Source organism: Osmerus mordax, chromosome 12 (genome assembly GCF_038355195.1).
Source record: "Osmerus mordax isolate fOsmMor3 chromosome 12, fOsmMor3.pri, whole genome shotgun sequence".
Taxonomy (NCBI): Eukaryota; Metazoa; Chordata; class Actinopteri; order Osmeriformes; family Osmeridae; genus Osmerus; species Osmerus mordax.
Window position 1 is genome coordinate 13802965 of NC_090061.1, and position 12358 is coordinate 13815322.

At 47.3% G+C, this 12358-nt stretch overlaps 3 protein-coding genes across 4 annotated transcripts; 1 reads left to right on the forward strand and 2 right to left on the reverse strand.

Moving 5' to 3' along the window:
• Window positions 1-336: 336 nt before the first annotated feature.
• Window positions 337-1805, reverse strand: smim19 (small integral membrane protein 19). Its single transcript, XM_067247860.1, has 3 exons — window positions 1584-1805; window positions 993-1117; window positions 337-863 (listed from the first exon to the last, which is right to left on the reverse strand). Exons 1-3 carry the CDS (start codon window positions 1712-1714, stop codon window positions 802-804), a joined length of 318 nt encoding a protein of 105 aa, XP_067103961.1. The 5' UTR covers window positions 1715-1805; the 3' UTR covers window positions 337-801.
• Window positions 1806-1974: 169 nt separating this feature from the next.
• si:ch211-175m2.5 (uncharacterized protein LOC568697 homolog) lies at window positions 1975-3542 on the forward strand. Of its 2 annotated transcripts, none has more exons than XM_067247918.1 (5): window positions 1975-2093; window positions 2249-2437; window positions 2557-2656; window positions 2733-2863; window positions 3010-3542. In XM_067247918.1, exons 1-5 carry the CDS (start codon window positions 2034-2036, stop codon window positions 3313-3315), a joined length of 786 nt encoding a protein of 261 aa, XP_067104019.1. In that variant the 5' UTR covers window positions 1975-2033; the 3' UTR covers window positions 3316-3542. The 2 variants fall into 2 exon arrangements, with proteins under 2 accessions (XP_067104019.1, XP_067104020.1); XM_067247919.1 differs by having other exon boundaries at window positions 2249-2419.
• A 1086-nt stretch (window positions 3543-4628) lies between these two features.
• klb (klotho beta) lies at window positions 4629-10453 on the reverse strand. Its single transcript, XM_067248206.1, has 6 exons — window positions 9524-10453; window positions 7758-8274; window positions 7340-7611; window positions 6869-7125; window positions 5785-6746; window positions 4629-5077 (listed from the first exon to the last, which is right to left on the reverse strand). The coding sequence occupies exons 1-6, from the start codon at window positions 10307-10309 to the stop codon at window positions 4629-4631; spliced, it is 3243 nt and encodes a 1080-aa protein (XP_067104307.1). The 5' UTR covers window positions 10310-10453.
• Between the last annotated feature and the right edge of the window lie 1905 nt (window positions 10454-12358).

The window sequence follows — 12358 nt, forward strand, 5'->3', positions numbered from 1 at the left end:
ACAGATGCTAAACGAATGTTCTGGCAAAGGTAGTCACGCGTGTTTTCGTGACGTTAGTGACGCAGTGACGTTAGTAACGTCAGTGACTGTGGCTAGCAAATTAGCCACCGTTAGCTTCACTTTTCGCCACAAAAACTTAACTTACGCTTAAACCATGCAACGGAACGTAAATTCCAATAGAAGCAACTCAATCGCTACCAAGACGAAACTTTTGACACCTACGTTGTCTATGTAGGCCAAGTATTGACTGAGTTTTAGGGGGGCAAAAAGAAATAAAAATAATAATAATAATAATAATATATATGTGAGAGAACAAAGGTTGTGCTCTCGCCGAAGGCTTGAGCACACCCAAATACGTATTTAAGTACTATAAACGACCACATCTAGCAGTACATTTTGAATTTTAAAAAGAGTAATGTGTAACAAAATATACCCAACATCAAAATGTTTAATTCTTCATTCACAGATACACTGCAGACTTTGAATTAATACAACCAACTCAAAGTATTGCTACCAAAGGCCATACACTCCCTTTCCCTTCCCTCAATAGGCCACACATCCATGGCTCCATAATGAGTGTGACTATGATTGACACAAAAGAAGATAGAGACCAACATAGTTTTTTCTTCAAAAGAATGTCCATCTACCAAAATAAGGCAGAAACTCCATCCTGCTTACTGCTTAGACCGACCCACGTTCATATAAGTCTGTGGGGAGGTGCAGTTGCCTCACTTTGAATAGGGGAACAGAGAGAGTGTGGAAAATACGGTGCTGTCATGCAGAATGTGTCTTCCTGCTGCGTCATTCCATGGAGAGCTGAACACTGTCACTCTGGCTTTGCTGGTGTTGGTCAAACTTACGGGCTGGAAAACAAAAACAGAAGAATTTAGATCAAATACATTTAGGATACGATGAAAAAGCGGTACAGTGCTGGGCTTTCAACCTTCGTAATACAACTTGGAACACACTAAAAGTCCAGTAGTCATACACACAGAGAGAGTACATTTCCAGCTGCTGTCGTAGTCTAACTTTCTTCAGGTTGTCGTAGAAGTTCGGCTCTGTCGTTGTCCCCGCGGCGGGTGGCAGGGCGAAGATCCGCATTATCTTCCTCTTGTTCCTAGAAGGGCAACGATAGAGAGATGTTTTCTGAAGTCGGACTGAGAAGGTTCAAACTACAGACGCTTACGGAACACGTGATGCATAATGGAGTCTATACCATAACACTATAGAACTATCTCTAAAGCATGGTATGAATGGCATTGTAATGTCCATAGCATATACCATATTTAAATGCGACTTTTATTTAGACAGTTCCATTCAATGCAGCATGTTAGTATCAGAATCAGAATTGAGTTTAATCGCCAAGTAAGTGGTAACAAACAAGGAATTTACTTTGGTTGGCAGGTGCATACAGTGAACATTTAAACATAATAAACAAAAGGAAAATGTAGAAAATGTAGAGCTATCAATTCAAGTGAAGCAGCCAACACGTCATTCAAAACATTTATACAATTGGCCATCCTTTCATACTGTTAGCTGTTACGTTAAGAGCTGGGTAGATATTCGGAGAAACAGTGCCTTACTTTCTTGCATACATTAGCAACCCGAAGCTAACTAGAATTACAAGCAGGTAGACATTGGTGGCCTCATTCCAAGCTTCGTGCACAGAGTAATCCAGAGACTCCTCGTTCGCCATAACCCCATGGCCACCCATTGCGATTCAACTAAATGTGAACTAGGCCTATTGCTAAAAACCTTTGCAAAGTGCCAGAAATGTGTCTAGTACCAGCTCGCTTCGTTGTGCGTCTGCGACACAGAAAAGTGTAAACAGATCGATGACGTGGTTTCCGGTACAGGCGGTGAGCGCGCCCTCCATTGGCCAGGAGGGAGGGTGCATGAAGGAGGAGGTGCAAGTGGTAGGAGTGACTGCCGTTCCAGAATACGGTTGGGCGGTTTAAGCCACTAGCTCCTCCTCAGAGCCAGAATCTGGAATCAACAACGCGAGTCTTGACAGTCGACACACAGATCAAGTCATGGCGAGTGGCAGAGTTCTACGACTATTTAGTAGGCCTATAACTAACCTGTCGGTACATGTGAGTACTAAGACAACTGACTTAGTTTGAAGGGATGTATATTAGCAAGTGCTACAATCCTTTCGTGTCACTTGACCTCCTTGCATGAGGTAGAGCTAAGCTTTCTATGTTCTTGTGTTTACGCATGTACCTGTTAAACTTCTCGTTCTTTGCAGCCATCTCTCAGCCTCTTTCGACAGAGAGCGGCCGTGGCCGCTGTTACTGCGACCCAAAGACCGTTCTCCAGTGATGCACCTCCTCCCGAGCACATCAGCAGATACCCGGTGCCATACAAGAAGGACCTGCCATTCGACATCGTGGAGCTGATGGAGGAAGTGGAGACCAAGGTGGGAAGCACCTACACAGTATAAGTGCTTCACACAGACCGTCTGTAACCAGAGACCTCTGGGCCAACTAAGAGTTTATGAAGTTAGTAGTGAATATGTTAATAGACTCACGTGTTTGTTGTTCTACTTCTTGAAAGGGGGGATTTTTGCCTAATGTTTTTAAAGTCCTGGCACACCGACCAGCAGAGTTCAGGGCATTCTTCACTTACTACAATGAGCTGATGAACAAGGAGACAGGTAGGTGTGTGTCTGTGTGTTTGTGTTTGTGTGTGTCTGTGTCCTGTTGATGAGTATCTCTCCGGTCTTTTTTCAGGACAACTGACGAAGGCAGACCGGGAGCTCATTGTGGTCGCCACCAGCATCCACAACCAGTGTCTCTACTGCGTCGTATCCCACAGTGCATTGCACCGCATCTACTCCAAGAAACCCACACTATCAGACCAGGTTAGTTGTCATTTTTGTCTTTCTCTAGATTGGTCAATTCAATATTTAATGTGCCATGTCTTTCTTTTTGTGTCATTTTCTTTCTCTCTTTCTCACTCACTCACTTTCACACCCCCCCCCACCCCCCCCCCCCCCCACACACACAGGTGATAGTGAACTATGAGAATGCAGATCTGTCCCCTAGGGACCGCGCCATGTTGGACTTTGCCATGGCGGTGTGTCGCAGCGATACAATCACCGACCAGCACTTCCTGTCTCTTGAGGAAGTGGGCTTCGATCGTGAGGATGCCTGGGACATTGCTGCCATTGCCGCCTTCTTCGCCATGTCTAACCGCCTGGCCCACCTGACGGACATGAGGCCCAACTCAGAGTTCTACAACATGGGCCGCATGCCCCGGGACAAGAGCAGAGACAAGAGCAAGCCAGAGGGGAGTGGAGAAACTGGCCAGTAAATATAAAAGTGTGTGTATGTGTGTGTTCCCCTAATATTATTCCTATTCGTCAAACGAAAAGGAAAGTGACTGTAAGACCATAAAGAGGCGTGCTTAAAGAGTAAATAAACACCCCAAACATTTTTTTTTAAGTAAAAATCAAATGATTAATACTCACTCAAGGATGAACATGTCAATCCTGTTCTATATTTAGACTATTCTTTGCTAAATAAATATTTTGTACTTCTTGGTTGTAGTTCTGTTTTGGTCCAGAGTGTTTTAAAACAATAGAAGCTGAGGCTGAAACTGGGGTGTTACTCTTTGTGTTGATATGCGTTGGTCACAGTAAATGTTCAGCAACGAAAATGCACTTTGTTGTCAGTAACACTGATTCACTTTGAATGCAATACTAAAAGCTTAAAGAAACAAGTTTATATTATGAGTGTTAAATGTTCAAGCTTCAGTGACCTATGTATTTATAATTTATACTATTTAGACATTCAGAAAGTTAAGTAGAACCAAGAGTTTAATGTTAAAACAGACTTCATTCGATTTCAGAGAAGTCATCCTCCATATCTGGTTCCACCACTACAGGGCGATAGCCTATTGTGCTGGTAAGAAGATCTGAAAAGCTTGACCATAGATGTATTGGCTTGGTTACATAATCTTCCACGGTGTAACTCATTATAATGAATCCCAAGGCCCCAATGCCTGGACCAGTGCTATAGCACCACAATCACACTAGGGGGTGTCATAGTCTTTTGTAGTTTATTTAATTTCCTCAATAACACATCCCAAACAACATCACACAATCAAGACACCACCATATTTAGCCATTAAATGTACTGTTCCAGAAGCATATATGCCGTTTCTATCCTTACTGACGTATTTCTTTTCCGCATTTCACAGTACAGTTACACGATCATCATATTACAGTATATTACAAAAGCAGCCATCGTGGATGTTGACAAGCAGAGCATCTCGTCCTTAATCAAGTCATAATAGTCATGGGCAAACTTTATCTCATTCAGAGGTCCTCTCACTGTCGAAGCTGTAATAGGAGGATTCTACCTGGTGGTCTCTTTTTCAAGATCCATACAGTAGCCAAGATTGCGCTGTTCAAAAAGAGCAGATAAAAAGTAATATGTGCAGATAAATCTGCACACATTCAGCTCTATCATGAAGCGACATGTTTTCTGCTATGTCCCAGTGGTAATGGAGTGGAACGAGGTCAGACAACCTTTGACCCTGGCCTGTTTTACTGTTGTGGCCCAAGGTCAGCCACCTTCACCAGACTTTAAAAGTTAAGATCTAGTAAAGGTGCCACCTCCACTCTAGTGTCGGACAACTCGGATCCTGTCTGCCATGTGCTGCAAACCCCTTTTCTCCCACGGCTGACACGTCATCCGGCGGGGCGTGGGGCACACAGGCACCCCAGCCCTCCTTCCCCCGACCCTCCCCCCTCCCGCCCTCGCCGTCCTCCTCCTCCGGACGGCGGCCACCGCGACCGTGGCCAGCATGGCGGCGGAGAGCAGCAGGCAGGTACCGAAGAACAGCAGCGGCTTGTTCTCCGAGAGCCGAGCGCAGACGTCGCAGGTCGCCCGCGCTTCGCCCACGAGGCAGGCCGCCGTGGCGTTCGCGATGACTTGGCGGTAGACGGCGACGGAGCCCTTAGGTCTAGACCGGTGCTGAGGGGAGGAGAAGAGGCCGAACTTGGCGTCGTGGCGATCCTGCAGCTTCCACGTGTAAAAACCGCCGAGGTTGACGCCATCCAGCTGACGAGCTGGAGGGAAGAGGAAGTAGACCAATGAACAGGGACAGGCAGGCACGGGTTAATGCGCAGGCTTGCGTAGGCTGCAGTGTGTTTCTTATAGTTTACATTTATCTGTTCTAAAGTGTTGTTCTGGAATACCACGCTGTTTGCTAAGTTTCACATCCCCAAATCTTTCAATCTTTCACAAAATGTTGGGAAATATTCAAAAAACCAAATCATGACAAAACCAAATCATTTGTTGCATGTTTAAACATTGGTTCAGATGAAAACAACTAGAGAGCTAAAAGCTCTTTACCCCCTAGTATGCATGAAGGCCTAAAATGTTTTTACACGTTTGAACAGTCTATCATGATCTCAAAGGTTCCTCATAAAAAACAAGAACATCAGTCAGGACAGAGATAAGACCGAGTTGGGAAATGTCACCTAAGCAGCCTGCTTTGACCTCCCAGACACACATACACATACACACACTCAAACACGCACGCACATACACTTAAAAAAACAAAGACAGACTGATTAAGGTTGTTATGAGCACATCAAAGAGAAAGGAAGCTTTGCACAGAAGCTTGATTGGGTCATCACCGCGGTCGACAGTGGTCAACCAGAGACCACTGTCTCTGGTTGACTGTGGTCAAGTGCAGTGCAATTGAAAGTGAAGTGATAGATAGTGGTTTGGTGGGGAGGAACACAGTAAGAAGAGTTCTAGCAAGCCTCACCTTTGAGGGCTTCCTGTAGGTACCTCTTGTAGTAGTGTTGCCTGACGATGTCATTAACTGGCGCCTGGTCATCTATCCCACAGGCAGTGATGATGACAGGCAGGGCCCTTCCATACCTCTGACTCACCCAGCCAAGCACCCTCCTCAGGCCCCAGGGGACCAGGGCCTGGCCCAGGGAACCAGGCCTGGAGGAGGGCCAGGTGGGGTCGGTCTGGAGCAGGCAGTCATGGTTTGGGCCCAGGTGCTCCTGCGGGTTGGGACTCTGGGGAGCGGGGAAGGGGCGTGGAGAGATGAGGCGTGTGGTGAAATGGTTCAGGGCGATGAAGCCCATGGCGCCTCGTAGCTCCTCCCTCTCCTGCGGGGTGAAGCGAGGCAGCGGGGAAGCCGAGACCCCCAGCAGCTGAGCCCTCTCCTCCAGGTACGCCCGCATCTCCTCTGGGTACGCACCTTCTCCCCCCTCCCCCCTCCTCGCCCCCTCTCTAGCTCCCCCCAGCAGCGGGTCTAAGAAGCGGCCGAGCTCAAACAACAGGAAGCGCTGGGTGGAAGCGATGTGGGACTCCAGGAAGGGGTTGGCGGGCTCGGCCCAGTCCGCGTGAAGAGCCAAGGATACCAGTGCCCCCTGCTGGCTGGAGTGCTCCTTCTCATACAGCCTCCAGGCCTTAGCATGAGCCAGGAGGAGGTTGTGGGCAGCCAGGTGTTGCTCCTCTCCACTGAGGTAAACATCCACCAGTCGGTTTGGTTCGTTGATGGTGATCCAGTAGTGGACCCAGGGCCCCAGCTCCCGGTAGCAGAGGGCGGCATACTCCTGGAAGGCCTCTACGGTGCTCTGGTTCAGCCAGCCCCCTGAGGCATGCAGCTTCCCGGGCAAGCCCAGATTAGGGGCTCTCTGAGTGGGGTAGTAGAGGGTGATCATGGCCTCCCGGCCTTGTTTATGGAGCTCAGTTAGGACACACCGGTAGTACCTGAAATACATATCAAAACATTCCAAATTGAACAAGGATGTGCTTGTCTGTCTGTCACTTGATCTCCTTCTGGCTGTCCCTCCCTCTCCCATAGTCCTCCTGTGAGGTTCATGAGTGTCCACCTGAGGGCCTGTGTGTCCAGGCTGGCCAGGTCTCCCCGGGGCAGGAGCAGGGACCAGTTGAGGGCGAAGTGGTAGTGGGAGGCGGCGGTGCTCTGGAACAGGCGGAGGTGCCCCCGGATGGCCAGGTAGTCAGAACACTGGGGCTCCCGGGTGAGGAGCTTCACCCCTCTCACCGGACGCAGGGAGCCGTCCCCTGTCAGGTTCCAGCTGTACAGATGAGGGTCGGTGAACTGAGGGGAGACGGGATGTAAATGGACCTGGAAGAAAAAGGATGTATTTATTAGATTCTTTTAGAAAGGTCGAGTATATTTACATTTATTCGATTTTTTATAGTTTTAGAAAGAATCGGGGTTTTTTGAAAAAGCTCTCTATATATTGTATCTCTACCAGCCTCCTCTCTCACTCTCCTTTCATCTCCTTCTGTCCTCCTCTCTCCTCCTCTCCTACCCCCTTCAATCTTGTTCCCTTCACCTGCAGGCTGGAGTCGGCCACACCCCAGTGGAAGTCGCAAGGAAAACGACCTTTGACCTTTTCCTGGGGGGTCTCGTCACCGGGGAAACCATTGTCATTGATGACTTGCTTGTAGAACTGGGCGGTGGTTTTGGGGAGCCTGGTTCTGTTGGGATGGCTGAAGTCGACGTAGAACAGGCCCCGCCTAATGCTGTACCCAGAGGTCCACTCAAAACCGTCGAGCAGAGACCAGGCCGTGAAGCCAAACACCTGGACACCATCCAACACGATGGCTGGAAGGACAGAAATGAAGAGCATGAGAACAAACCGGCAAAATAAAACCTATTTCTGACACGCTGTGCCATTCAAACACACAGACAGATACACTCACATCCAAACACACATCATTCTCACCCCTCCTTCGCAAACTAAACCTCACCTTTCAGAACTTTGTTGATGAAGGTTTTCATCACATAGATAGCCTCCGTGTCCTCCCTCCCTGCGGACCCCTTGGAGAACCAGCCCACCTCGGCCAGCAGAACCTTCAGCTGCCCCCCGTACTCCCTCTTTATCCATCCCAGCAAGCCTCTCAAGTCCAGGGACACCGTCTGCCTGTACTGGCCCAGGCTTCGGTCCAGACGGAGGTTGTTAGGCCCGAACGACAAGGCAAAGAAGTCAGCTGTTCCACGCACCCAGAGTCTCTCCTCTGGGGTGAACACTGGCAGGAGGCCCCGCTGCCTGGCTCTTAAGGTTGTCGGGTAGTCGCCATCCCCAAAGATGGGACTGGCGAACCAGCCCAGCACCGCTTCCATGGATTGCTGACAAATATCGACATTGGCTAACCTGGATGGGTCTTGTCGGGGAACCATCCAATGGGAGCCCAAGACAATGGACACCTGACCTTGCTGAGTTGGGCGGAAGTGGGTGTTGTACGTGTGCCATGCTTTGGCATGAGCCTGGAAAATAAAGAACCACTTGTAAATAATCAGCTTCAAAGGGATCTAATTACATCTTTATGTGGTTCGAGACATTAAAGGTTTCTATTAAGGTTACAATAACTACCATGTAACTACAACGTAATACCTGTGGTAACAACACTGGTTACATAGAAACAGCTATGAAGTTTCACTTCATTATTAATTTAGGTGAAACTTGATATGGAGGAGATTGGGTGTTTAACATTGATCTCGTTTTGGCCCCTTTAAAACATTTACTTTCGCCTCTCCACAATACAATGCCTTCTTATACTTTTGATATGACCTACTGTCTACCAATTACACTTAGTACCATTTAATTGCCGAGCAATTCCCATTTACCTACAATGTTTCTACAGTAAGTATTGTTATGTAGATACCTGGTAGTAAATGTAACCTTAGTGTAAAGTGTCCCCCGTTGGATTTATAATCATTCACATGGCCCGAGACGTCAATATAAGAGAATCATCTCTGAACAACAAAAACACACTCTCTCACACTGTCTCACAACATAGACACACCTAGTCCTAGTGCACACATTGGACCGGAATGCAAACAGCATGTTCTGTACTGTAGGTGGAGTTTTTACGTCACACATATTATTTCCACATCCTGCTATCTGTACTCTACATCCTGTCAACTGTGGCCCCACAATTTCAAAAGTGCTGATGCCATGGACTTTGAACCCCCCCACTTAGTCTCCTCAAGTGTCATGTTTACTGTTGATAAAAAAGGTAGCAGTAAAACTCTTATTGTACCAGAGCTTTGACCCAAAGCTTTTAACACATCTATTTTACACAGAGGTCAGTGACGTCTAATTGGACATCAATACAAAATCTCGCAAGAGGATGTGTGCGATAGTAAATAAATAAATAGGAATAATCGAACCTTTTTTAGAGCAACTCATGTCAACATTTAAAGCCAATTTCATGCAATATATCAGCATATATTCGAGTGTGTCTTGAGAGACACAAAGACTCATTGACTAATGTCAGCTGATCAACGTCCGAAGTTCAATGTCAGGCAGACCGCCCATACAGAGTGTCAGTACTTTTATATCCGTACAAACAATGCATCTGTTTTGAAACTAATGCACAACAACAAATCATGTTACATTGTTATTTTAAGAAACTAGTACTATTATTGCTTAGGCTGGTGAGATGAAATTTGGCCAACCCTGCACCCCACGAAAACCAAACCCACGCTGACTTTCTGACACTGCAACACTCACCCTGATGAGGTTGTGAGCCACCATGAAGGGTACGGAGGGGTCCCCCTTCTCCCCAGGAGCGTGCTCCCCTGTCCCATACCCCTGGACTGCCACCAGGTAGGGGTTGTGCATGGTGATCCAGTATCTGACTCGAGCTCCGTACGTCCGGAAGCAGAAGGCGGCGTAGCTGTCAAACAGCCCCACTAGGGAGTGGTTCCTCCAGCCTCCGTAGCGCTCCTGCAGGGCCTGAGGCAAGTCCCAGTGGTGGAGGGTCACCACCGGTTCCACTCCCCTCTCCCGCAGCTGGTCGATGAGCCTGCTGTAGTGCTTCACTGCGCCTGAGTGAGGCTGAGCCGAGGCGTCTCCGTCCGGGAAGAGCCTGGGCCAGGACAGGGAGAAGGAGTACGACCGCACGCCCAGGTACGAAAGCGCCCGCACATCCTCCTGCCAGCGAACGTAGCTGTCGCTGGACACGTCAGCCGTGTCCATAACGGCAGCATCGGCACCGCCTTGGACACCCCGGAAGGTTCCAGAATGTGTGAAGTGGTCCCAGACAGAGGCGCCTTTCCCGTCCCGGTCCCAGGCCCCCTCCGTCTGGTGAGCGGAGGTGCCAGCGCCCCAGAGGAAGCCTGGAGGGAAGGTCCCCTGGAGGAACTCTTGGCTCTGGTTAGTGATGTCCGGGCCGGGAGCATGCAGCCACTGTCTCCTGCCCTCCCCCAGGACACCAGCGACCCCAACCCACACACACGCCGTCAGCAGGAGGGAGAGACCGGGGAAGGAGGGGTGGAAAGAAGGACAAATCCTCATGTTGCTGCCGGATGGAAAGACTGGTCCACATCTACAGGTTTAAGACATCCAGAGGAAGAAAGAGGGTGATCAGCGCCTTGGGGGGATGAGGGGTGGGGTACGGAGTGAAGAAGAGACCCATGGCAGAAACGCAACAAGATTTGGGGATTGATACAAATGAGAGGAGGACAGAGGAGGCTCACCGAGAAGAGCCGCAGGATCAATGTGACTGGCTAACTCGGTCGGAGTCCCTATCTCTCCCTGGCTCCCTCGCTCCACCTCTCGTCCTCTGGCACACACATGTTTACACACACACACTGACTCACACCCTCCGTCACGCACCACGCACCAACACCTCCAAGTGGACTCTTGATTGGAGAGTCTTTGTCAATAGTTAGCTTGAACTCTGATCTGCACTTAAACAACTGAGATGGGGAGGTGGCACACTTTCTCTTTTTCTCCATGCCTTTTTTCCTTTGCTACATTTTCTCCAAATATTTTCATTAAAATATTTTTTTAAATGTCCCTTCCAGAATGTTCTGTTGAATTACCATAATGAAAGGTGTATTTGTAGAGTTGCCCATAAAATAGAAAAAAGATATCAGGCCATAGCATGTGAGGTACATTCAACAGAACACACGAAATATCAATCAAGATCAATCCAATCTCCTAAATGTGATCAAAAGGATCACATGACTGCCATGGAGACAACATGACAGCAAGGAGAAATGAGGCCACGTTCTATGATTTCATTACAAAACGGTCTTAAGCCTGGCCTTTGGCCGCAGCCAAATCGACTGTTGTGGTAGATTTGATCATAGACGACAAGTGACAACACAGACACTGCGGTTTATTCGATCTGTTTTGCTGTAAGTCACACCAAGAAACAGACACAGATCGAGGTTAACCAGTGTTGGTGAGGAGGATGATGAATGATATTTGACCAAGGGGACTTGTCCCTCAGCATATGAATCAATTTGGGAAATGAATACATATCAACGTTCTTATTCTCTAGTTTTTTCATTTGTCCTTTTTATACAAAGTCATGCCGTTTCAAGTAAACAACCTTGTTGTCTGGGGTGAAATCAGATGTGCTCCAGAATGTTCTTAGATTAAATCCAATCATCCCAGACACAGTCATCCACTTCCTTCCTGGGTCTGACCAATATACTGTGATACAACATCATGTCACCTCATCCTGTTTCCATGGCACCACACAACAGGGACTCATCAAGGTGCTCAGAATGTTTCAGAAGGAAAGCTAACAAGGTTTATCATGTGGAAAGCCAACAAAGGGTTCATGGTAACAATACTCGATGTTAGTGACTGTCTACATGAAAGAAAAAAATTTGTTCATTGAAAGTAGGGCATCGGTTAATGGCATAACCCACACGTCAAACCCTGCTCTTCCTCTTTCTCCTACTCCTCGTCATCCTCATTAACATGAATACAGATTCTAATGATCGAGACGTTAATAGCTCTACGCAGTGATTTCCATCCTCAGACATCAACAATGACATATTATGTATATCTAACATAACGTAACTGACTTAAATTTTTGTACTCGCTGTGATATATTGTTTTATTATTGTTGCTTGCTTTTTCCACAGGTACACTTGCACTTATAGCGGTTCATGTTGTTTAATTGTAACTTGTTTAACTACATGCTCTTATGGTTCTTCCCTTTGGCACTTATTTTGGTTGGTCACAATGTGTGCTTCATGTTTTGGCTACTCGCAATGTTTTTGTGGCTATCTTGTTGTTATGATCAGTGACCTATGCACTTTGTAAAGCTCTCTCTTGGAAGTCGCTTTGGATAAAAGCGTCTGCTAAATGAATAAATGTAAATGTAAATGTAAATAACCCCAGATATGTTATGATATGTACAAAATGAAGAAATATTGTCCGTCTAAAAGAGGAAATTGAAAAATGGGGTGTTGTGTGTGCCAGGGAAAAGCAGAAGCAGTCAATTAATTTGTTTGGCCTGGTTTCAGTTTGTTGTTCTGTTTCCTTTTTGTGATAAGATTTCTCATCAGTGGAAATGAGACATAGGTCTCACACTAAGCTATA

Coding starts and splice junctions, on each gene's coding strand:
- si:ch211-175m2.5 (XM_067247918.1), top strand. CDS start 2,034: ATGGCGAGTGGCAGAGTTCTACGACTATTTAGTAGGCCTATAACTAAC. Junction 2,094..2,248: donor TAACTAACCTGTCGGTACAT/GTGAGTACTAAG, acceptor CGTTCTTTGCAG/CCATCTCTCAGCCTCTTTCG. Junction 2,438..2,556: donor AGGTGGGAAGCACCTACACA/GTATAAGTGCTT, acceptor ACTTCTTGAAAG/GGGGGATTTTTGCCTAATGT.
- smim19 (XM_067247860.1), bottom strand. CDS start 1,714: ATGGGTGGCCATGGGGTTATGGCGAACGAGGAGTCTCTGGATTACTCT. Junction 1,118..1,583: donor TTGCTAATGTATGCAAGAAA/GTAAGGCACTGT, acceptor TTGCCCTTCTAG/GAACAAGAGGAAGATAATGC. Junction 864..992: donor GCTGGAAATGTACTCTCTCT/GTGTGTATGACT, acceptor TTTGTTTTCCAG/CCCGTAAGTTTGACCAACAC.
- klb (XM_067248206.1), bottom strand. CDS start 10,309: ATGAGGATTTGTCCTTCTTTCCACCCCTCCTTCCCCGGTCTCTCCCTC. Junction 8,275..9,523: donor TGGCTCACAACCTCATCAGG/GTGAGTGTTGCA, acceptor TTTATTTTCCAG/GCTCATGCCAAAGCATGGCA. Junction 6,747..6,868: donor CTGGACACACAGGCCCTCAG/GTGGACACTCAT, acceptor TATGTATTTCAG/GTACTACCGGTGTGTCCTAA.